Source organism: Lepus europaeus, chromosome 5, assembly GCF_033115175.1.
Source record: "Lepus europaeus isolate LE1 chromosome 5, mLepTim1.pri, whole genome shotgun sequence".
In the NCBI taxonomy this organism is placed as follows: domain Eukaryota; kingdom Metazoa; phylum Chordata; class Mammalia; order Lagomorpha; family Leporidae; genus Lepus; species Lepus europaeus.
The window spans coordinates 43,170,729-43,193,957 of NC_084831.1; the positions used below are offsets into that span (position 1 = coordinate 43,170,729).

Here is a 23,229-nt window from a genome sequence, read left to right on the forward strand (position 1 = left end):
CCCATGGGGTGCAGGGCCCAAGCACTTGGGCCATCCTCCACCGCACTCCCAGGCCACAGCAGAGAGCTGGCCTGGAAGAGGGGCCATCGGGACAGAATCCGGTGCCCCGACCGGGACTAGAACCCGGTGTGCCGGCACCGCAAGGTGGAGGATTAGCCTAGTGAGCCGTGGCGCTGGCTAGGATTCATTTTTCTTATGAATTATGTTGCACTGTCTTGAACTCTCAGGAAACAACTAAGAACAAGTGGTCCAGTTTTAGAGTTATTCTTTTAAACTGATATGTATTTTAAATCTACATTTTTATGGAAATCTTATTATATATTTTCCTGTATTTTTATAAAGTTAAAAATATGGGCCGGCGCCGTAGCTCAACAGGCTAATCCTCCGCCTAATTTTCCTCATGAGCATTGTCTACCTTAGAAAAACTACTACAGAACATGCCTGTGACTATAGACTTGTAGTTCAGGCCACTGAAGATTAGAGATGGGACTTGGGTACTCCCTTGACTTGCATCCTCTGGTCTGCTTTAACAAAAACCAGGAGGAAAAGAAAGCTAGGCATCAGAAGCAATGGGTGGCAGGCCTATTAATGGCTGATCTGTACAGTGATCTGCCCTCAAGGAGACCCAACAGGCCAGTCTACTGCAGTGGCTTTCAATGTGGTAAGCCTGGGCTTCAGCAGAAGTCAGCTTGTGAAGAGCCCTGGCAGCTCTGCCAAGAGTTGGATCCCTGGAAATGGACCTGCCCTGGAGTCGAAGGATGCCCAGGTCAGAGCCACAGATCTTATTGGCTCTAAGCTGAAAAGCCCTTCACTCAGCCCAACTTCCAAAGTGACCACTGCAGCTGAGGGTATGGCCAAGTAGGGTCAGCAACACTGCAGGCAGAACTGTAAATTTCTTGTTAGAGATGCCCCCTGCCTTTACCTGGCCAGCTCTCCTCCCAGGCCAGCTAAGTAATCAAAGTCAGAATTGAATTTTTAAAAAAGTATAAAAGCAATGACATAAATAACACATGCTTTTACAAAACTTAAATTAAGTAGAATTCAAATACAGTAGTTTTCCCCCAGCTTTCTCTAATGAGAAACACATGTTTCTTATCTAACTTTCTAATCCTGATGTAAAACTGTAGTGATTGAAGATGGAACATTTGAGGTACAAACTAATTTAAACAATACTAAGCAGTTTCACTATTTTTTGTTTTGATCTCAAAATGATCTGGGTATTTCTTATCTAGTTTAGCAACTCAAGTGTTTTCAGTGAAATCTGCAAGTTGTTTCAGGATAAAGTTAAGTGACCAATGCAGAGTATTTCCTGTAAAAATCAGGGCAACAGTGTTCATCTAAAATAATTTTAAAGTTTAAATGGCATCAGAGAGTGACATTTGGTACACTCGTTGGCATGTTGTTTAGCACCATATCAGAGTGCCTGGGGTCACATCCTGGCTTTGCTTCTACATCCAGCTTCTTGCAAATGTGGACTCTGGGAAGCACCAAGTGAGGCCTTAAGAAGGTGGGTCCTGCGGCAAGTGCTGTGGTGCAGCAGGTTAAAGCCTTGGCTTGCAGCATTGGCATCCCATGTGGGCACCAGTTCGAGTCTGGGCTGCTCCACTTCCAATCCAGCTTCCTGCTAGTGCGCCTGGGAAAGCAAATGGCCATAATAGCTGGGGCTAAGCCAGGTTAAAACCAGGAGCCTGGAACTCCATCTGAGTCTCCTACATATATTGCGGGGGCCCAAATACGTGGACTATCATCCACTGTTGCCTTCCCAGTAGTATTATTAGCGGGGAGCTGGATTAGAAATGGAGTGGCCATGACTTGAATTGGCTCTCATATGGGATGTTGGTATCTCGGGTGGTTGCTCAACCCACTGCGTCACAACACCTGCCCCAAGGCCAAAGTCTCTATGTGGGAATTTATTGTTTGACTTTTGAGACTTCTGGGAACCAGTCAGGTAAAATAAGGGAGCAATATATCCTGTTTCTGAGAGTTGTCTTTTATTCTTACCTGCTATAAACCTTTTTTTTTAAATGTTAAATATTTATTCATCTATTTGAAAGTCAGAGTTACACAGAGATAGAAGGAGAGGCAGGGAGAGAGAGAGAGAGAGAGAAAGAAAGAGAGGGGCCCTCCATCTGCTGGCCCACTCCACAATTGGCTGCAATAGCCAGAGCTGCACTGATCCAAAGCCAGGAGCCAGGAGCCTCCTCCAGGTCTCCCATGCGGGTGCAGGGGCCCAAGGACTTGGGCTGTCTTCTACTGTTTTCCCAGGCTATAGCAGAGAGCTGGATCATAAGTGGAGCAGTCGGGTCTCAAACAGGTGCCCATATGGGTTGCTGGTACTGTAGGTGGTGGCTTAACCTACTATGCCACAGCTCCAGCCCTCCCTGCTATAAACCTTTGACTTGAGTTGCTAGGCAAAGCCCAGGGAAAATATGAATTAACTTAAAAAACAGACTTATTTTTTTAGTGTGGCTTTAGGTTTACAGCAAAATTGAGCAGAGGGTACTGAATATTCCTCTGTGCTTTATTATGCCTCCACAGGTATAGTTTTCCATTATCATCAACATCCTCCATCACAGTGGTATATGTTTTATAGTTGATAAGCCCATGTTAAGACATCATTGTCACTCAGTGTCCTCAGTTTATATTTGGGTTTACTGTTGGTGTTATCTATGGGTTTGAACAAATTTATAACGTGTACATACCATTGTAGATCTTACATAGTAGCTTAACTATCCTCAACATCCTCTGTGCTCCACTATTTATCTCTCCTTTTCCCCAAACTCTCACAACCACTGAACTTTTTACTATCCTTAGAATGTCATATATTTGGAATCATATGCAGGTACTTTAAAACTTCATGGAATGTGAGTTTATAAAACAAATTTATTGTGCAAAAATTTTTGAAGTCTGTACATATAAGGGTATTGATTTTTTTGTAGTTTTATAGTAAATCTTGAATTTTTATAATGTCAGTCCTTCAGCTTTTTTCTTTGCCTTTAATATTGTGTTGGATATTCTGGGTCTTTTGCCTCTATATAGAAACTTTAGGATCAATTTTTCAAAATCAGCTTTCTGGGAATTTGAATGGAGGGCATTGAATCTGTAGACCAAGTTGGGAAGAACTCATATCTTGATAATATTGAGTCTTTCTATCCATAAAGATGAAATGGTTCTTCCTTTAATTAGCTCTTTGATTTTATTCATTGGAGTTTTGTAGTTTTCTTCATATAGACCTTGTACATATTTTGTTAGATTTATACCTAAGTATTTCATTTGAAGGGGTGCTAATATAAATGGCATTGAGTTTTTAATTACAAATTCTACCAATTGTCTTTGTATCCTACATTTTTATAGCCACTAATAAACTTTAGGAATTTTTTGTCTATTGTTTCTGATTTTCTTTTCTTATTTTTTTTTTAAATTTATTTTATTTATTTGAAAGGCCAACTTAGAGAGAGAGTGAGAGAGCTAGAGAGGGAGAGATCTTCTATCTGGTGGTTCATTCTCCAAATGGCTGCAATGGCTGGGGCTGGGCCAGCCCAAAGCCAGGAGCCTAGAACCCCATCAGGGTCTCCCACATGGGTGACAGGGGCATAAGTACTTAGGTCATTTTCTGCTGCCTTCCCAGGCACATTCACAGGGAGCTAGATTGGAAGTAGAGCAGCTAGAACTCAAGCCAGTGCTCTTATGGGACGCCAATGTCACAGGCTGCAGCTTAACCTGGTGTACCACAATTCTGGCCCCTTTCTGATTTTCTACATTGACGTAATCTGAAAACAAAGACAGTTTTATTTCTACTTTGCAACCAGTGTAATTTCTATTCCTTATTTCTTATCTTATTGCATTAACTAGGACTTTAAGTATGATGTTCAAAAGTATGACCAGGGACGGCCGGCGCCGTGGCTCAACAGGCTAATCCTCCGCCTTGCGGCGCCGGCACACCGGGTTCTAGTCCCGGTCGGGGCACCGATCCTGTCCCGGTTGCCCCTCTTCCAGGCCAGCTCTCTGCTGTGGCCAGGGAGTGCAGTGGAGGATGGCCCAAGTGTTTGGGCTCTGCACCCCATGGGAGACCAGGATAAGCACCTGGCTCCTGCCATCGGAACAGCGCGGTGCGCCGGCCGCAGCGCGCTACTGCGGCGGCCATTAGAGGGTGAACCAACGGCAAAGGAAGACCTTTCTCTCTGTCTCTCTCTCTCTCTCACTGTCCACTCTGCCTGTCAAAAATAAAAAAAAAATAATAAAAAAAAAAAGTATGACCAGGGACATAGATATGTTTCCTTATCTTACTGGGAAACTTCTGGTCTCTCACCATTGTTATACAGCAGTAGGGTTTTTGTAGATTTTATGTGTTTTGTTGGATAAGTTTCTCTCATACTGGTTATTGAGTTTGTTTGTTTCTTTTATCGTGAATGGGTTTTGAATTTTGTCATATTGTTTCACTTTTTTTTTTTTTTTTTATTTTACTTGAAAGGCAGAGAGACAGACACCAAACACACACACACACACACACAGAGAGAGAGAGAAGGAGAGGGAGAGAGAGGGAGAGGGAGAGATCTTCTCTTCTCTTTGCTGGTTCACTTCCCAAATACCCACAAATGGACAGGATGAGTCAGGCTGAAGCCAGGAGCCCAAAATTCAGTCTGGGTCTCCCATGTGGATAGCACTCACTCAAGTACCTGAGCCATCACCTGCTGACTACTAGGATGTGCATTAGCAGGAAGCTAGATCCGAAGTGGAGGCGGTACTTGAACTTAGGCATTCTGATATACAATAGGGGCATCCCAAACAGCATCTTAACCTTCGTGCCAAATATCCACCCCACTCACCTCTTTATATCATCACATGTTTTTGTTTTTTTTATCCTTAGCCTGTTGATGTGATGGATTATATTAACTGATTTTTGAAAATTTAACCAGATTTCATTCCTGGAATAAAACTCAGTTATAGTAGATAATTATTTTTATACATTGTTAGATTTGATTTGCTGATAGTTTGTTGGGGTTTTTTGCATCTTTGCTCATTAGAGATATTTGTGAGTATCTTTTTTTGTTTGTTTTATTTTATTTATTTCAAAGGCAGAGTGACAGGGAGAAAGGGAAAGACAGAAAGAGGAAGAGATCTTCCATTTGTTGGTTCATTTCCCAAATGGCCAGAACAGCCAGGTTTGGGCCAGGCCAAAGCCAGGAGTTAGGAACTCCGTCCTGGTTCTGTTTCATATTTAACTTTTTCTGTAAGTACAAGTACATTCCAAAATAACAATAAAATGCATAGTATATACATAAGCCAGTAACATAGTCATTTTATTACCATTATCAAGTATCATGTACTGTACATAATTGTATATGCTATACTTTTATATGACTGGCAGTGCAACAGGTTTTTTTATAACAGCATCACCATGAACATGAGTAATTCAGTGTACTCTGACATTATAACATCACTAAGCAATAGGATTTTTTAAACTCCATTATAATATACTACCATTGCTGTCCTTGACTGAAACTTTGTTATGCAGCACATTAACTGTGTTTGCCTGCTGTTCTCCTTATTTGGAAGATTAGCTGTTTGCTCTGTGACTTCACTCACTGTTGAGGAACAGTGTTTGTTTCTTCCTCATACCATTTGTACTTACTTACTGTAAGGTTAATCTTATGAGTATAAAGGAAACTGAAAATAGATCTTTGTAAAAATTAAGAGTGAGAATAGGAGAGAGAGGATGAAGCAGGGTAGGTGGGAAGGAGGATGAATTTGGAAGGATCACTGTGTTCCTAAATTTGTATTTATGAAATGCATGAAGTTTGTATACCTTAAATTAAATTTTTAAAAACAGATCTAAGAAGAGTTGTTGATTTTCCCATTTGTGCAGAGTTTTGTTAGGACAGTGTGATGACTTCTAGCCTTCTCATAGGCCAGACTAGAAAACTGAAGTCTCATCTGATTTTACTTATTGAATTTTTGCTTTCTTTTCTTTATTCTGTTGCTGCAAAAGTATTTTCCATCTACATTTGAAATGATATTAGAACAGAATATGATTTCTAGATAAACATTGAGCTGTCTCGTGGAAATAATATTTTTGAAACTAGTACATGAGTTCAATAGAGTTAAAACTCTTTTCAGCTGAATGGGTATCAGTAAAGTTGTCCTGTTTTTTTTTTTTTTTTTTTTTTTTTTTTTTGACAGGCAGAGTGGATAGTGAGAGAGAGACAGAGAGAAAGGTCTTCCTTTTTGCCATTGGTTCACCCTCCAATGGCCGCTGTGGCCGGCGCATCACGCTGATCCAAAGCCAGGAGCCAGGTGCTTCTCCTGGTCTCCCATGCGGGTGCAGGGCCCAAGGACTTGGGCCATCCTCCACTGCCTTCCCCGGGCCATAGCAGAGAGCTGGCCTGGAAGAGGGGCAACCAGGATAGAATCCAGCGCCCCGACCGGGACTAGAACCTAGCGTGCCGGCGCCGCAAGGCGGAGGATTAGCCTGTTAAGCCACGGCGCCGGCCAAGTTGTCCTGTTTTTACACAGTAGATTTCTTACTATTTCAAAGTACTCCCACCCCTAGTAGTGGTTTTGATTATTCTCTTATTGTTTGTTTTTAATTATTTTTTTTAAGATTTATTTATTTCTTTGAAAGGCAGTGTTACAGAGAGGCAGAGAGAGGTCTTCCATCCACTGGTTCACTCCCCAGATGGCTGAAACAGCCAGAGCTGTGCCAATCCTAAGTCATGAGCTTCTTCCAGCATGGGTACAGGGGCCCAAAGCCTTGGGCCATCTTCTGCTGCTTTCCCAAGGGCAATAGGAGGGCATAAGATCGGAAGTGGAGCAGTGATGTCTCCATCCCATTTGGGATGGCAGACACTGTAGGTAAGCAGTGGCTTAACCCACTGTGCCACAGCACCTGGCCCCTTAATAGTTATTTTAAGATTTTATTTATCTGAGAAGCAGAGTTATTACACAGAGAGGGAGAGACAGATAGAGAGGTCTTCCATTTGTTGGTTTACTCCCCAAATTGCCGCAACAACCGGAGCTGGACCAATCTGAAGCCAGGAGCTTCATCTCGGTGTCCTATGTGGGTGCAGGAGCCCAAGCACGTGGGCCATCTTCTACTGCTTTCCAAGGCTATAGCAGAGAGCTGGATCTGAAAAGAAGCAGCCAGGATTAGAACTGGCACCCAAATGAGATGCCAGCACCGCAGGCAGAGGCTTAGCCCACTATTCCACAGCATTGCCCCACCCCATGGTTCTTATTCATCATATTGTCATTCTTTTTTTTTTTTTTGGGGGGGGGTGTTTGCATCTCAGTTTTATTTAATTTTTTTTTTACTTTTATTTAATGAATATAAATTTCCAATGTACAGCTTATGGATTACAATGGCTTTCCCCTCCCATAACTTCCCTCCCACCCGCAACCCTCCCCTCTCCCACTCCCTCTCCCCTTCCATTCACATCAAGATTCATTTTCAATTCTCTTTATATACAGAAGATCAATTTAGTATACATTAAGTAAAGATTTCAACAGTTTGCACCCACATAGAAACACGAAATGAAAAAAATACTGTTGGAGTACTAGTTATAGCATTAAATCACAATGTACAGCACATTAAGGATAGAGATCCCACATGAGGAGCAAGTGCACAGTGACTCCTGTTGTTGACCCAACAAATTGACACTCTAGTTTATGGCGCCAGTAACCATATTGTCATTCTTTACCAAAAACAAGGACCACAAAAAGTAATAGTTTAATTTAATCATGCAATAGCCTTAATTATGTTGTTCAAAGAAAAGTGTTGAAAATCCTTTTGTTTCACGAATTGGAAATCACTTATTGTGTATGGATTTTAGGCATTGTTTTAACTTTTTTAAGATTTTTATTTATGGGGTTTGCTCTGTGGTGTAGTGGGATAAGACTACCTGCAGCACCGGCATCCCATATGGTGCCCGTTCAAGTCCTGGCTGCTCTATTTTCTATCCAGCTCTCTGCCATGGCCTGGGAAAGCAGTAGAAGATGGCCCGAGTGCTTGGGCCCCTGTACCCTGGTGTGAGACCCGGAAGCAGCTCCTGGCTCTTGGTTTCGGATCGGCCCCAGCTCTATTCTTTGAGGACATTTGGGGAATGAACCAGTGGATGGAAGACCTTTCTCTCTACCTCTCTCTCTCTCTCTCTGTAACTCTTCCTCTCAAATAAATAAATCTTAAAAAAAATTTTTTTTTATTTATGTATTTGAAAGTCAGAGAGAGAGAGAGAGAGGTCTTCTGTCTGCTGGTTTGCTCCCTAAGTGCCCCTAATGGCCATGGCTGAACCAGTGTGAAACCAGGAGCCAGGAGTTTTATCCAGGTCTTCCATATGGGTAGCAGAGGCTTTTCCCAAGTCATTAGCAGAGAGCTTGATTGGAAGTGGAGCAGCTGGGACATGAACCAGTGCCCTTAAGGATGCCCGGGTTGCAGGCAGTGGCTTTACCTGCTAAGCCACAATACAGTTCCCCATTTAACTTTTATTTGAAATGAAACTACTTGTAGATTTTTCAAACAACTTTGGAGATGACCAGTCTGGTTACAGCTTCTTGGCACAGCTGTTTTGCTTTGTATAATTATTTTTCATTTAAATGCTTCATGTTTTATGCATACTAACTTCATATAAGTTTAGGGATATGAGAACTCTACGTATATGTGCAATAAATAGCTATCTCTAGTATTAAACTGAAAATAAAGACTTTGGACTGGAGCTGGGTTCCTCTTTAAATATGTAACCATAACATAGAATTTTACATATATGCAATTGAGGAAAGTTCAAAATTATGGTCAGCACACTGCCATAGATTATCTTTCCTATTGCCATTATCCTTACTGTTAACATTTGTCAATAACAAAAACTAATGATATTTAGGTCCGCTACATTTTTATAGAACTTTGGTATTTACAGTATCTTGTCAAAATTAGATTTTTAAAGTACTTCTGATGATAGTGATGGGACATTTGCAAGACACTTTATAATGAAGAAGCTGACATTTTGCTGGGCATTGTTAAATACAATATCCCTGATAACCCCATGAATCTTTCTGTCTAATGAGAAAGCAAAGTCATAGGGACATGAAGGAAAGGATAAGCCTGAATTATGTAAATAAGTACTATGTCTCTGATAGGATCAATGAGCACAGTACAATATAGTATACAGTATGACAGAACTAGGGAGATATAGACCTCTTGATCAGCTAATATGGAATTAAGTCTCTAGGGCTGCCCAAGGCACAACATTTAGTGCTAGAAAAGCAAATAGTAAAGGAAAATTTAAAAGGGTATTAGTGAAGGTTAGACGCTGACCTTGTTCACAAATTGTTTTTTCTGCATCACTGTTTATAGCTTGATATTTATCAAATAATGTTTTTTTTAAAGAAAGTATTGCCACAGGAAATCCATTTATTTTATTTTATTTATTTATTTGAAAGGCAGAGTTACAGAGAGGGAGAGACAGAGAGATCCCATGTGCTGGTTCACTCCCCAGATGCTTGCAACTGCAAGGGCTTGTCCAGGCCAAACAGGAGCCCAGAACTCCATCTGTGTCTTCCATGCGGGTGGCAGGAACCCAAGCCCTTGGACCACGGGCTGCTCCTTCCCCAGGTGCAGTAACAGGGAATTGGATCGGAAGTGGAGCAGCTGGGACTTGAACTGGCTCTTCTATCACATGTGCTGGCTTACTCCCCTGCACCACAACACCAGCCCCGGAAATCCATAATTGAGAATTTAGTATGTGCTAGGCATTTTGCTAAATATTGAAATGCTGAGCAAAATTATTTAGGATCCTCATTTCATTAAGCTTACAGGCTAGTGGTGGAGATAAAGATTAATCAAAGTATGACAAAGCATAGCAGTGCTTGGCAGGATTGACTGCAGTGGGGCATGAGGAAGTTTTGGGGTGATGGAAATGTTCTTAACATGTTTGCATACATTTGTCAAAACATATTGAGCTGTATACTTAAATTGAAACATTTTATGATATGTAAGATATGATTCAAGAAAGTTGATTAAAAAGAGTAACTCAAATACAAATAATAGCTGTGATAAGTTCTACAAAGGAGTGCCACAGATGAGTATAACAGGAGGAAATGACATTGGCAGAGAGGAAATGATGAGTAGAAGAAAATGAAGTGTGTTCGTTTTAGGACTAGGGTCTGAAGAAGGCCACGAGGAGGCAGCCAGTTAAAGCAGACAAGACTTTCATTGAAGACAGGACAGCATGGTATGGGAAAAGTAAGGTTGTAGCCCATCCTGACAATTGGTTCGGGGTGGCAGGGTTCTGAGAAGAGATTCAGCTCACCAGGCAGTGGGCAGCAGCCTATTTATGCTGTTTATGGGAAGGGGCCATGTGGACATGTAGAGAACCACATCCATTGTGATAAGTGGATTTGAATGGGCAGAAGACTCATTTGATAGGTGTTTGTGGAAGTCAACAATTTACAATGTATGCTCTTAGCAGCTTGGTTGTCCTGGGCAAGCTGGCCACTATAAGAGCCAGAGCTGGCAGAATCTTAGTCCTTAAAATTCCATGGTGACATCTACTTGGTCATTCTTAATTGGGGCTCCATTTGCCAGGTGTGAAGTTAACTATTTGTGTCACAGTAGCCTAGCAAATCCTAACAAAGTGAATCATGGGGAATTGGTGACAAGGCGAGAGAAGTAATAGCTTGTGCCAAAGCACTGTGGTTGGAAAGTCCTTAAAAATTAAAGCAGCTTGGAAAAGGCATTCATGTAGAAACCAAGAAAAAGATGGAGTTGGAGGGAGGTAGGGCTAACCCCTGCAGATGGTTGTTAAATTTTGAGTTGTAGCTTAAGCACAATGGAAAGCAGTTGAAGCTCTTTAATTGGCTATGAGGAGGGGGCAAGATGGAGTAATGAAGTTAATTATGGAAATACTAGTTTTGCTGTTGTGTTGAGAGTGAATTGGAGGAGTTAGGATAGATTCAGGAAGATTTTATTTAGTAAGATTATTCCAAGAGGCCAGGACCTGTAATGGGTGGTGGTGATGGACAGAGAACAGAATTAGGACTGTCCCATCTTGGTGAGAGATGGGTGGATGGTAGTGTTAGTGATAGTGAGATAGGATCCCTGGAAGAGGATACGAGTGGCTAGGGTAAAAAGAGAATGCACTTGGTATTGGGCATTTTGGAACAATTTACATAAAACTGAAGGTGTCTTCACATGGTACAGTTTAACTTCCCTTTTCAGCCAGCATTGATTGAGCTCTTTGTACATTGTACAATATGCTGGTGTTGTAGGTTTACTAGTAGAGCTACACAAATAGAAAAAATAACTGGATTCTTAATTTAGTAGAGTCCTAGGAAAGGGATATAAATAACCATGAGGAAAAATAGGAGCAGAAAAGGAGTTTCTGCTGCAGACAGGTATTTATGTTTGTGATTTCCTGCATTTGAGGTAATTCTCTGTGGAGGACTGGAAGCCCAAACTTTTGATGTAATTTGGTTATACTATTTGGATTCCTGAAGAATCTTCAGAAGCCACCCACGTCCCTTATGGAACTGTGGCACAACAGCAGGCCTACGATGTCTCACTGGATTAATAAAATAAAACTTGGGCACCCCTACTTGTGTTTACTAAGAGGCTACCTCTTCCTCCCCTTAATTCCCCGCCTCCTACTCCACACAAACAACTTTCCGGAAGTAAGATCAGTTATGAAGATGAAGCTTGTAGGCCCAGGCTCCCTAGCTGCCAAGATATTGTGGATGAAAAGCCGGTGGGAATAGGCGAAGCACGTTTATGGCTGTGACTGGGGCCTTCCCCGTAGGTGCTCAATGGGAGTCGTTGGGGTTGCAGCGGCGAAGCCCAGCTGGGCTCCCACGAGTGACAATCTCCTTCACCGGGCAGGAGCGGGGGAGGCGCCTGCGCAGCGCTGGCGGCGTGTCCCGAGGCGGAACCCCCAAGGTGAGCCCTGGCCCCGCGAGTAGGCGGCCGGGGCGGGTCCCGAAGGCTGGCACCGCCGCTCGGCGGTCCCAAGGGTGGCCGTCTCCCTGCGGCTTTCCCACTCGGAAACTGGCCCAACCTCCAATCGTCAGCCGCTCACCTCCCTACAGCAGGTGACCCATGGCCAATCGCCAGGGGTCTCTTTGCCAGGCAAGGCCAGCCAATCGGGTGGCCCCTAGGCCGGGGCGGGGGCGGGGCCGGGGTAGGGGCGGCCCGGGAGTCCCGGGGCGGGGGACGGGCTGTACGTCTGACCGGATCGCCCCCGTTGCTGCCGGGCGTCCGATCGCACCACGAAAAGGGGTGCTCGGGAGCATTCCTCGGCTCCCTCCCCTGGAGGCACTGAGGGCGGGGGCCTTGGCGAATGGCTTTCTCGCTGGCCACTTGCGGAGTGAGTAGACCCCAAGGGTCTGGGTGAGGGGCCGGCCCCCACCCCTGAGTCCCCGGGGGTCCCTGCTGCCTGCTCGGGGCCAGGCCGTGGGCGCTAATGTCGCGCTCTCCTGGCTTCCTCCTTGCCGCCCTCTGGGGTGAGTAGGACGACGTGGCTGCCCAGGCCCCTGTTACGGGGCGCTCTCCCACTTCCTCAGCCGGGGTGGGTGGGGGCTGCGGCCCGGGCCTCCTCTTCACCGAGAGGTCGTCGCCTGCAGCGTAGACTCTGCCTCCCCCGCCCCCCACCCCATGGAACTTTTTTCCTTTGGGAAGCTGACTCAGAATATTATTTTAAGTACAAAAATAAAGCTTTCTCTTAAGGTGAAAGCTTCATTTTGACCAGTTGCCTCATTAATAGACTCTCCAGCTGTAGGCCAGATATTTGTGGGGATTTTATTTTTGGCACTGTGTTCTTGCCGAGATAGTGTGTGTGTGTGTGTGATAATTACGGATGCCGTTGTTTGTGGGAATGATTTTAAAAACTGGTGTAGTTTTTAGGGAGTGCACGTAACAGAGGGTGGGGAAGTTTTAGGTTCTCAGACCAGCTTGCTTGTAGAAATGTTGAATGTAATTAGTGGACTAGCATTTTTGAATCATATCCCACCTCCCCAGTCCTTCATCCTATTCTTAACAGGTATTTTTGTTAGGGAAAGTTGAGAGATTGTTTTAAACAAGAAAAATTTTTGCACATTCGGTTTTGCTTGTTGATTAAGCTGTTTACTTTTTAACTGTATTAAGGAAATTAAAAACAAATCAAAGTGCTTCTTAGTTTTTCAGTGGAGAAGATGGGAGAGAGGGGTCTTAGAATAATAGTTGCAGTTTTAAGAGCTTTAACTGTGAATTTTAAAATTGGGAATTTTCATGCAATTTTTTATGAATCCTCTCTGAGAACACTGCTTCTGTTGAACTAAGTAGGTAATGAAACCCTTTATTGAATAGTGTTAGCATCTCTCATTGATTTCTGCTTTACAAATATCTTTTTTTCTTTGAATTTTGGTTTAAGTCCAACAAGTGAAAAACTTAAATAACAATACCATATTAACGTTCCTAGTTCAAGAAATTTATACATCACTAAAAATCAGTTATATAGTAAGAGTTTAAATGTGAAGCAAAGGTAACAGGGAAGCTGGACCTGTTTTCAAAAGTGTCCAAAGTTTGACAGGGATGACATTGTACTTGAAGTGCCTTTCAGTAAGTAGGCTGCGAAGGCTATTGCTCGTGCATTTTGATATTTGTAAAGTTCTAGAAGGTATGGATTTGCTTTTTCTTAATGTGAAAAGCTTGTATTCAGTAATTAACCAATTAGCCACCCCTCTTTCTTTCCCAGTTGATATGAAGAACAGCAGAGTTCAGTGTAGCTTTGGTTCAACTAGGAAAAAACTGATATCACCGCGTTCTGCGGTTTGAAAATCAGGCAGTTGTATGGTTTACACTCTAGTGATTGAGAAAGAGGATGATGACCAGAAAGCAATCTGATAATCAGGCCTTTATTCTGAAAAGCAAATTTTAGAATTTCTCCTGGGATATTTTGGCTTTTACCAATATCTAAACTTTACATTGTAGAGTGATAATTTCTGGTGAGTCTTAGGATATGTAGAAAAAAATTTTGTGATTACTACAATGTGCTTAAATTTTATTTTGGAGGATTTTAATAAAGGTTGAAGCAAAAATTGTTGTACTTGAAAAGCAATTCTTAAACTGAAAATGTGTATCAAATATCCCTTAGTAAATATTTAACTTTAAAAATTTGTAAGAATTTTTTGAAAGAGAGATCTTTAATCTACTGGTTGGTTCACTTCTGAAGTGCCTGCAACAGCTGGGGCCCGACGGAAGGCAGGAGCCCAGAACTCAATCTAGATCTCACACAGGGCGGCAGGGACCCAAACATTTGTATCACCACTGCTGCCTCCCAGGGTGCACATTAGCAGAAAGTTGGAAATGGAGCTGGGACTTGAGCCTAGATACTCTGTATGGAATGCAGGCATCCCAAGCATCAGAAGATGTAAGGATTTATTTATGTAATTGAAAGACTTACGGAAAGAGAAGGAGAGAGAGAGATCTTCAGTCTGTTGGTTCATTCCTCAAATGGCAGCAATGACTGGGCTGGGCCAGGCCGAAGCCAGGAACCAGAAACTTCTTCCAGATCTCCCACCTGGGTGCAGGGGCCCAAGGATGTAGGCCATCTTCTGCTGCTTTCCCAGGCACATTAGCAAGGAGCTGGATCAGAAGCGGAGCAGTCAAGACTTGAACCGGTGCCCATATGGGATAAAGGCATCGCTGGCTATGGTTTTAACCTGCTGTGCCACAGCACCGCCCCCACTCCACTCCACCCCACCCCAAGCAGCATCTTAACTGCTGCAACAAATGTCTGACCCTTCCCTAAGTACTTTAATGAATTGAGGTTCTACTGCACACAGGCGGCTAGTTATTGAAAGCTATTTTCCATCTTTCTTATTTTCCAGGTCCTGTTGTGTTCGCCCTAGTAATACCTCTTAGATTTGCCAGTTTTTTCTAAGTGGTAATTAATGATTTCATTTAGGTCATCATCATCTCTCATCTAGACTTTTGTAGAATCTTCTGACTAGTCTCTGTCACTGGACATTTCTTGCCCATCTTGTTTATCCAAATCAAATCTGACTTTACTCCTATGCTTCAAAAATCTGTTCTGGCTTCCTGTTGCCAGAGTCCAACTGCCTGGAATATTCTTCAGGGTATTTCATAAACTAATCCTAATTTATCTCTCTTGAGTCTGTAATCAGCTCCAGGTGCTTTACCAGAGGCATCCACTTTGAACTGCTTCACATTTAGAACATGCCATGGCCTCTCAGTTGTCTGTTCACGAAGTCTTTCCCTCACTTAGGTTACCCCACGTGTTTAGCATACTTAACATATAACTTAATGACAGCTCCTGTGTTTTGGTTATTTACCTGGAGGTGTTGACTTCATGGAAGAAACTCTTAAAACTGTAATTCAGTCTCTCCCTTTTTGTTAATAGTGGAAGGAAACAGTCTCAGAGGAGCCAGAGACTTAACTCACAGTCACACAGCTGTAGACCTGAAAAACTAGGACCAGAGCCCACATGACACTTGCTTTTTTTTTTTTTTTTTTTTTTATTTGACAGAGTTAGACAGAGACAGAGAGAAAGGTCTTCCGTTGGTTCACCCCCCAAATGGCCACTACAGCTGGAGCTACGCCGATCCAAAGCCAGGAGCCAGGTGCTTCTTCCTGGTCTCCCATGTAGGTGCAGGGGCCCAAGGACTTGGGCCATCTTCTGCTGCTTTCCGAGGCCACAGCAGAGAGCTGGATCCGAAGAGGAGCAGCTGGGACTAGAAGTCTTTTGGTACTAATTGTCCGTAGGTCTGATTAGTTTATCATGCAGTGCTCACCCCACCCCCGCCCACCGGTGTTTATTTTTCGGTTTGTTTTATTTTGCTATACAGAGAGAACCAGTTTGTTTTTTCAACTCTTTTATGATGAAATTCTCAAGCATTATGCTATGAGAATTCTGTAGCTATTTCAAAACTTGAACTCGATTTAAGGATTCACATGTTTAATATGAATTTTTCCTGGCTATATATAGAGCAAATTTCCAGGAAACTTATCTGAAATTTTTATATTTGGTGACTACTTAAAAATAGGCTTTCCAAAATGCTGTTAATTTGAGGCTAGGGAAATGGAAGAAATGTCTTTTTTCATCCTATACTAGTAACACACTCAGTTTATTTAGATCCTGAAATGACTTAACCTATGACATAGAAGAAAGATTGAAAATGGCCAGACTGGTTTAAAGAAAATCACATGGTCAAACAGTGCATTGTTAGGTGGTGTGGTGGAGTAGGTGTTTTTGTTCTTCATGAAATTACTTTCTTGAATGTTGAGTCATGATCATGTTTTTGGCAGGAAGGATGTGGGAGAAACAACTTCAGTACTCCATTTTACTGGCGAGTTTTCTTCAGCATTTCATTTATTCCAGTGATTGCTAAGTTTTAAGTGCATGTTTACTAGCATGTGGTGTACCTTTATGTGATGTGAATTTGTGATGCTGCATTTGATTTGAATAAGAGATCATGAAGAATAAGCAGCTGTGCTAGCAGTTATGCTAAGGCCTGTGAAGTCCATCAGTGTTAGCACTTGGTATTTGTACCTGATTCCTGTTTGCTGAAGCAGCTCATTTTTGTCATATTTATGTATGAGCAAGTCAGATTTGGTGTGTGTGTGTGTGTGTGTTTAACAGAAACTTAACATTGTGTATAAATGGTTTTCTTTTTAAAGATAAAAGCAATTCTGATTTTTCAAAGAGCTAATATATGTTCTATGGGGAAAAAAGCCTTGCTTTATGTTGTTTGGCTCTTTGTCAAAATAACAAATATAATTTCCCTTGTGTGGTTCAGTTATAATACCCAGTACTTTTCTGAACATCTCATATTGGAATTGTTTTTCTGATCTGTTTTCCAGACTGTGTCTTACCACTTGTTTGATCTATTACTCATACCATTTTTATTACCATCACCTATTATCTTCTTTAGAGTTCATCACCTTACTGTTGATAATCTTTCTTTAAAGAGATGTTTAATTACAGTTTAACTTATACGTATATCCTTTTCTTGATTGTACATCTCTGAAAATTGCATGTGGTTTATATAGTATTATCTGCTTATTTGTTCATTTTGTTTTTATGTTAGGCACTGCATGAGGCTGGAGGATATAGTGGTGAATCCTGATTATCTAAAGCTCCAAATTATAAGGAGGAAATAGGATATTTGCCATTGTGTTACTTTACACATACTGTTCATCTAACACCATTGGATGTTTATTATTCTACCTTATCTTACAGATAAGGAAAGGGAAGCAGAGAAAATAACCTGGCTAGATTACACAGGTAAATTGTTAGGAAGTTGTAGATTTATTACTTAAAAGTAAATCAGTCTTTGGAGATTGTTCTCATTTTCATTCAGTTGTTCCTTCGGGCAATTTTCAGATTATATTTTGGTGCCCTTATGTCATGAACTTTTTAAAATATTGTAATTCAATAGAAAAGTATAATGGATTTGAAGTCAGAGGATTAGATTGAAATTCCATTTTTTTTTAAAAATCAGCATAATGATTTGTGTAATCACTTAAAATAGGATGAGTATCACCTGTACTGAGTTGTGATTGTGAAATGAGGAAACACAGTATCCAGCAGAGTACCTGATACTTTAAAAAAAAAGTTTAACTTTTATTAGGCACCCTTGGTGAATTCATGGTATTATTAAGCAAGCATGCTTGCTTAGAATTACAGAAAAGGGCTGCTGACATTGTGGCATAGCAGTAAAAGCAGCTGGCAACACTGGCGTCCAATATGGGTGCCAGTTTGTGTCCCAACTCCACTTCCAATCTACCTCCCTCCTAATATCCTAGGTAAAGCAGTGGAAGATGGCCCAAGTGTTTGGGTCTCTGCTACCCATGTGGGAGACCGAGATGAAGCTCCTGGCTCCTGGCTTTAGCCTGGCCCAGCCTTAGCCATTATAGCCAGTGGCCATTTGAGGAGTGAACCAGCAGATAGCGATCTCTCTCTCTCTCTCTCTCTCTGTGTGTGTGTCTCTGCATCTCTCTGTGTAACCCTGACTTTCACGTAAATAAATACATCTTTTAAAAAATTATGGAAAGAGATTTATTTTTTAGGGCATTCTTGTGGTACCTCGCAATTGTTGACAAGATGGGTTATAGCAACTATATTGACACTAGAGAACCTAATTTGGAAACTTAGATTATCAGAACATTACTTTAAATGGAAAATACCTTCCTGAAGGTACAGTGTAGAGAAAAGGTTCAATATGAGGTTCAACTGTATGGGCATTTTTGAATTGATAATCTTCACACAAAAGGACTTGGTAGTTGAGTATTCTATAGAATTAAAAATAGGTAGAAACTCTTACTGTCAGAACTCTGTGTCTGCAAGTTCTGTTCTTCCTTTAACTAAACCACAAGGATAATAGGGATTTTAAATGTTTCTAGATTTTTAGTAATCCAAGGAAATTACAGATTACTATGCCTCATATAAAAGCATGGTCTTATTAATATTTCAGTTTCCTTATACTTTTTTCATCATTAAACCAATTTTCAAGTCATTTGGCAAGGAAGCAAAATGGTGTCATTTCTCTAAAAGCTTGACTTGCTAACTTAAATTTCTTAGAACTTCATTAAATTTGGCGTAATTTTTTTAACTTGCCACTTGCTAGTCATATACCTACTTTTCCTCTGTATAGTTAACAGATATTTCTCTTATTATTCCTTTACTTGATTATTGATGTCAGACTCACAGTATGGTAACTTTATATTCTTTCTTTTCCTTACCTTTATGGAAGATCAGTACTACACTAGCTTTTTTCCAGTCTTCTGGTATCTCTCCAGTTCTTGAATTTTCAAAAATAATTGTAAGTGATTGAATTGTAAGTATGCCCTATACTTCCATTGAATGAAACTTATCTGTGATGCATGTCATCTCCAATTATTAATTGTGATCATAAACTTTCCAAATATGCTCATATTTTAATCAAAATGACATTTCCTGCACAATTTTCATTGCTTTAATTATAGGGTGTATGTTTCACTATTTTTTTTAATTATCTACTTTTTTTCATGTTCATGACATGTATTTTTCACTAGGAAAATTGTTTTCTTTGGTGTTTTCCTGTTAAATTTTTAAGTTATCCTGTTTTACAGTTCTGCTACTGATAACTTACCCTATTATTAGTCTGAATTTTTCTGTGTGACTTACATAAAACAATTTATTTTTATTTTCTTTTTTATATATTTTTATTGTATACTATTTTGTCTTTTATAAGAGAAGGTACTACACATAAGGTACTTAATCCTTTAAGTTTTGCCTGTGAAATAAGATTGGATATGAAAATAATACTCATTTGTTAATTTGTTTTTACAGTGTTATTACCCAGTCTTTCTGTTCTTTCTTAGTTCCTCATGTCACCCATAAATTTCATAATTTCCTGGTTCTGATCTCAAGAAGACCTTAAACCACCTTCACCTTCACTATTCATTCCTTTTCCTCTATTAGCAGGGAATTACTTTAAAAGGTCTTACTCCTTTCCTCAAAAGCTGCTTCCTATGCTGTTTCACTGAAGGCATGTTTTTCCAGATCAACTAGAATTCCTGTATACTTGAGCAGTTTAAGGATTTCTCCTTTCAGTATTCTTTTTTTTTTTTTTTTTAATGAGCATGAAATAGATATGCAATGATTAGTTTAGTGTCCCAACTGAAGTCATAAGTAGGTATTTGGTTTTGCTGCCATTAGTTAGCCTTTATGTGCCTGCTAAATAGAGAAAAGCGGTCCTATTTAACATTAGGTATTAGGAAGATAGTAGGAAGTACTGACATAGCTTTGAGGCAGTTTAGTTTTCTACCAGTCTAGATTCTATTTTAGGAAATTCCTTTAAACCAGATGTATTCCTCTTTATTAAATTACATATATAGATTCTGGTGTAGAATTATAGGTTCCTGTGCTTGAGTTTACCTTCTTTTGCTTTATTAGCAAAGTTCACTTGACACATAGAGACTGTTTTATTTTTAGCATAGTTACTGCATAGAGAACCGCCCCCACCTGCTCCTGTACTGGTTGTTCTCCAGACACCTGCAACAACTGGAGCTGGGCTGGACTGAAATTTGAGCAGGGAACTCAGTCCAGGTCTCCCATATGAGTGGCAGGGGCCCAATTACTTGAGTCATCACATGCTGCCTCCCAGGGTCTGCATTAGCAGAAAGCTGGAGTCAGGAGCTACAGCTGGGTATTGAACCCAAGTGCCCTGATGTGGGACATGGGTATCTTAACCAGCATCTTAACCACTAGACTAAACAACTGTCCTATAGATATGTGATTTTCTTGGTTAGATCGAGGTTTAATTTCTATTGAGATTTTTCTGTGTTAATTTCTTATTATGTTGCATACCTTTTTTCTTTATTTATAATTGTTAGATTTAACTTAAACTTTAAATGAATTCATACAGAACTGTAGCACATCAGTATCATCTTAGGAAACAGCAACCACTGTGGTCCTGATTGCTAACAATGCAGGATAATTAGTGAAGTTCATGGATGAAAGAGAAGGAAAGATGTGGAGAAAAGGACAGTAGAGAAAGGAGACAGGGAGTAGAGAAAGGGAAGAAGAAAGAGCACAAGAGCAAAAGAAATCTAGGGAGAAGCAGCCATAGCAGGACTGGTGTGTTAGCATCAGTGATGCCAGATGCTGCAGCCAGTACCACTTGCATTTGTTCAACACTGAGCTAGCACTGAGGGTATGTAAATGGTGCAGTTCCAGCCCTCATGGAATTTTTAATCCCTCAGAAAAGTCAATCATTAAATATATAATTAGGATAAAGTATAGTAAATGTTAGGGCAAATACAAAGGACTAGAATGTGTATTTTCTTGACTCCCAGCCTACTTGTTCTCAAGAGCTACTGTAGGAGGTATGAAGTCACACTGTCTTAAAGGGTCTGCCCTGTTCTCAGTTCTTTTCAGAGGAAGACGAACCATCCTCAGCATGGTAAAAGACTGTATTCTTAGTCCTGCTTAAAAACAAAACTCCAGTAGAAAAGGGTTAATAGGAGTAGATGTACTGCCATAGTGTTCTAAATGTTGAATGGAAGGAGGAACAGTTAATACTTTCAGAGAATTTTTATAAAATAGTCTCCATCATCTCGTGAGACACTCAAGCAAAGACCAGATGAATTTCCAAGAGGTTGTAGAAATAATTTCTGTAAGTTAGAAATTGGAATAGGTGATTGATATATAGTGAAACTGTGGTACTTTATTTTAGTACATTATTTTTACTAGACTTGAGAAAACAGTCGAATTATCTGTCTTATTGACATCTCTGTACATGTTATTTTATTGATTTGCAGTTGGTTATACTAAGATATGCAGATCTCTTTAAGTACATCAAAAATTTGTGGATTACTGTGTGAGGGAGGTTAGGCCAGTTTGGGGATTCTTAGTTGATATCATATTGGCAAGTAGAATTTTGGCTTAGACATTGTGAAATGTGGAGTGTATTCTAAGGGTAAAGGAAAGTTGTAGAGTCAGGTCTTAGAGAAGAGAGCCCAGGTGGCCGGTGCCGCTGTAGCTCAATAGGCTAATCCTCCACCTGCGGCGCTGGCACTCCAGGTTCTAGTCACAGTCGGGGTGCCAGATTCTGTCCCAGTTGCTCTTCCAGTCCAGCTCTCTGCTGTGGCCCGGGAAGGCAGTGGAGGATGGCCCAAGTGCTTGGGCCCTGCACCCGCATGGGAGACCAGGAGAAGCACCTGGCTCCTGGCTTCGGATCAGTGCAGCGCAGCGCACTGGCTGCAGCGGGCATTGGGGGGTGAACCAATGGAAGGAAGACCTTTCTCTCTCTCTCTCTCTCTCTCTCTCTCTCATTCTCTCACTGTCCACTCTGCCTGTCAAAAAAAAAAAAAAAAAAAGAGCTCAGGTGAGATTCAGATAATTTTATCAGTATTAAAGGGCTTGAAGAATTAATTTAAGTGAGGTCAAATTGCATAATGTAAATCTAATTTGTTTTTATTTATTCACTGAAGATTTTTTAATTGGATGATGATTTGTTCAAAAAGATATGTTGGTAATTTTAGATAGTGCTAGTTCTAAGTGGATTCAAAAGAGAAATTGTTTAAGATTACTTTTCCTGTCTAACCTCAATGCTTTACCTTTTATTCATTTATGAAGGTACTTTGACCTTTTTAATTATTTAGTTGATTTTAACTGGAAGGTGATAATTAAATGTCTGGTAATTATATCAGAACAGTCTGAAACAAAAGAAAACTAAGCCACACAGTCCTAATACTTCTGTGGCATAATACCAAGGGAAGAAATTGCTCCCTTCTTGTATAGTGCAGTAATATGGTGTCTGTGAAATGGTATGTGATTATCCTTCCTTTCACCTACAACATGCTTTGTTTTCATCCTCTGCATGTGAAATGTTTCTGATAGGAAGTCCTTTGAGATCTCTTTTAAAAATGAAGACATTTAACTACAATTTTATGGATATGTACTGTATATTATTATTATGATCTTTCTTTCTTAAACTTTGTTTTAAAACGTAATGTCTCTTGGGGCTGGCGCTGTGGCAAAGTGGATAAAGCCGCCTCCTGCAGTGCCAGCATCCACTGTGGGTGCCAGTTTGAGACCCAGCTGCTCCTCTTCCTATCCAGTTCTCTGCTATGGCCTGGGAAGGCAGTAGAAGCTGGCTCAAGAGTTGTTGCTCTACTAATAATAGTAGTAGGAGAATTCCTGTGTTTGGCAGGGAAGAAAATAGAAGTTTAGAGAGCCACAGCTTGTTAGTCATTGAGCTGGTATTAGAAACCAGGTTTTGCCAGTCCATTGTTCTGTAATAATACCTTAGCATTTCTTTTTTCTTTCTTTCTTTTTTTTTTTTTTTTTTTAAGATTTGTTTATTTGAAAGTCAGAATTACAGGGAGAGAAGGAGAGAGAGAATCTTCGATCCACTGGCTTACTTTCCAAATGGCTGCAACAGCAGGGGCTGGGTCAGGCCTGAGCCAGGAGCTTCATCTGAATGGCAGGGGCCCAGATACTTGGACCATCTTCCTGCTGCTTTCCCAGGGGCATTGGCGGGGAGCTGGATCAGAAATGGAGCATCCAGGAACCCACTGTGCCACAACATTGGCCCCCTATATCTTACCATTTCAATTTGGTGTTTTGAGATAATGGCTTTATAATGACAAAGTATGTAAAGATCAGGTGTTGCTGCTATATAAAATAAACTTTTGGCCTCAGTTTACTAAAATGGGGAATGGAAAAATGATCAGCAGTCTTTGGCAGGGAAGTTAAAATGAAT

The 23,229-nt window shown here is 40.9% G+C and overlaps 1 protein-coding gene across 5 annotated transcripts in view; it reads left to right on the forward strand.

Annotated features, from left to right (window-relative positions):
• Positions 1-23,229, forward strand: part of OSBPL9 (oxysterol binding protein like 9) — a 194,666-nt gene that overhangs the window by 110,441 nt on the left and 60,996 nt on the right. For 2 of the 5 annotated variants that reach the window (XM_062191307.1, XM_062191309.1), the window contains exon 5: positions 18,733-18,801. The exons of 2 other annotated variants lie outside the window; for them this stretch is intronic. In XM_062191307.1, coding sequence (XP_062047291.1) covers positions 18,733-18,801 — 69 coding nt within the window. Of the gene's footprint in view, positions 1-12,182; positions 12,348-18,732; positions 18,802-23,229 lie in introns of those variants that run through there. One more of the 5 variants, XM_062191310.1, reaches the window with a different exon arrangement.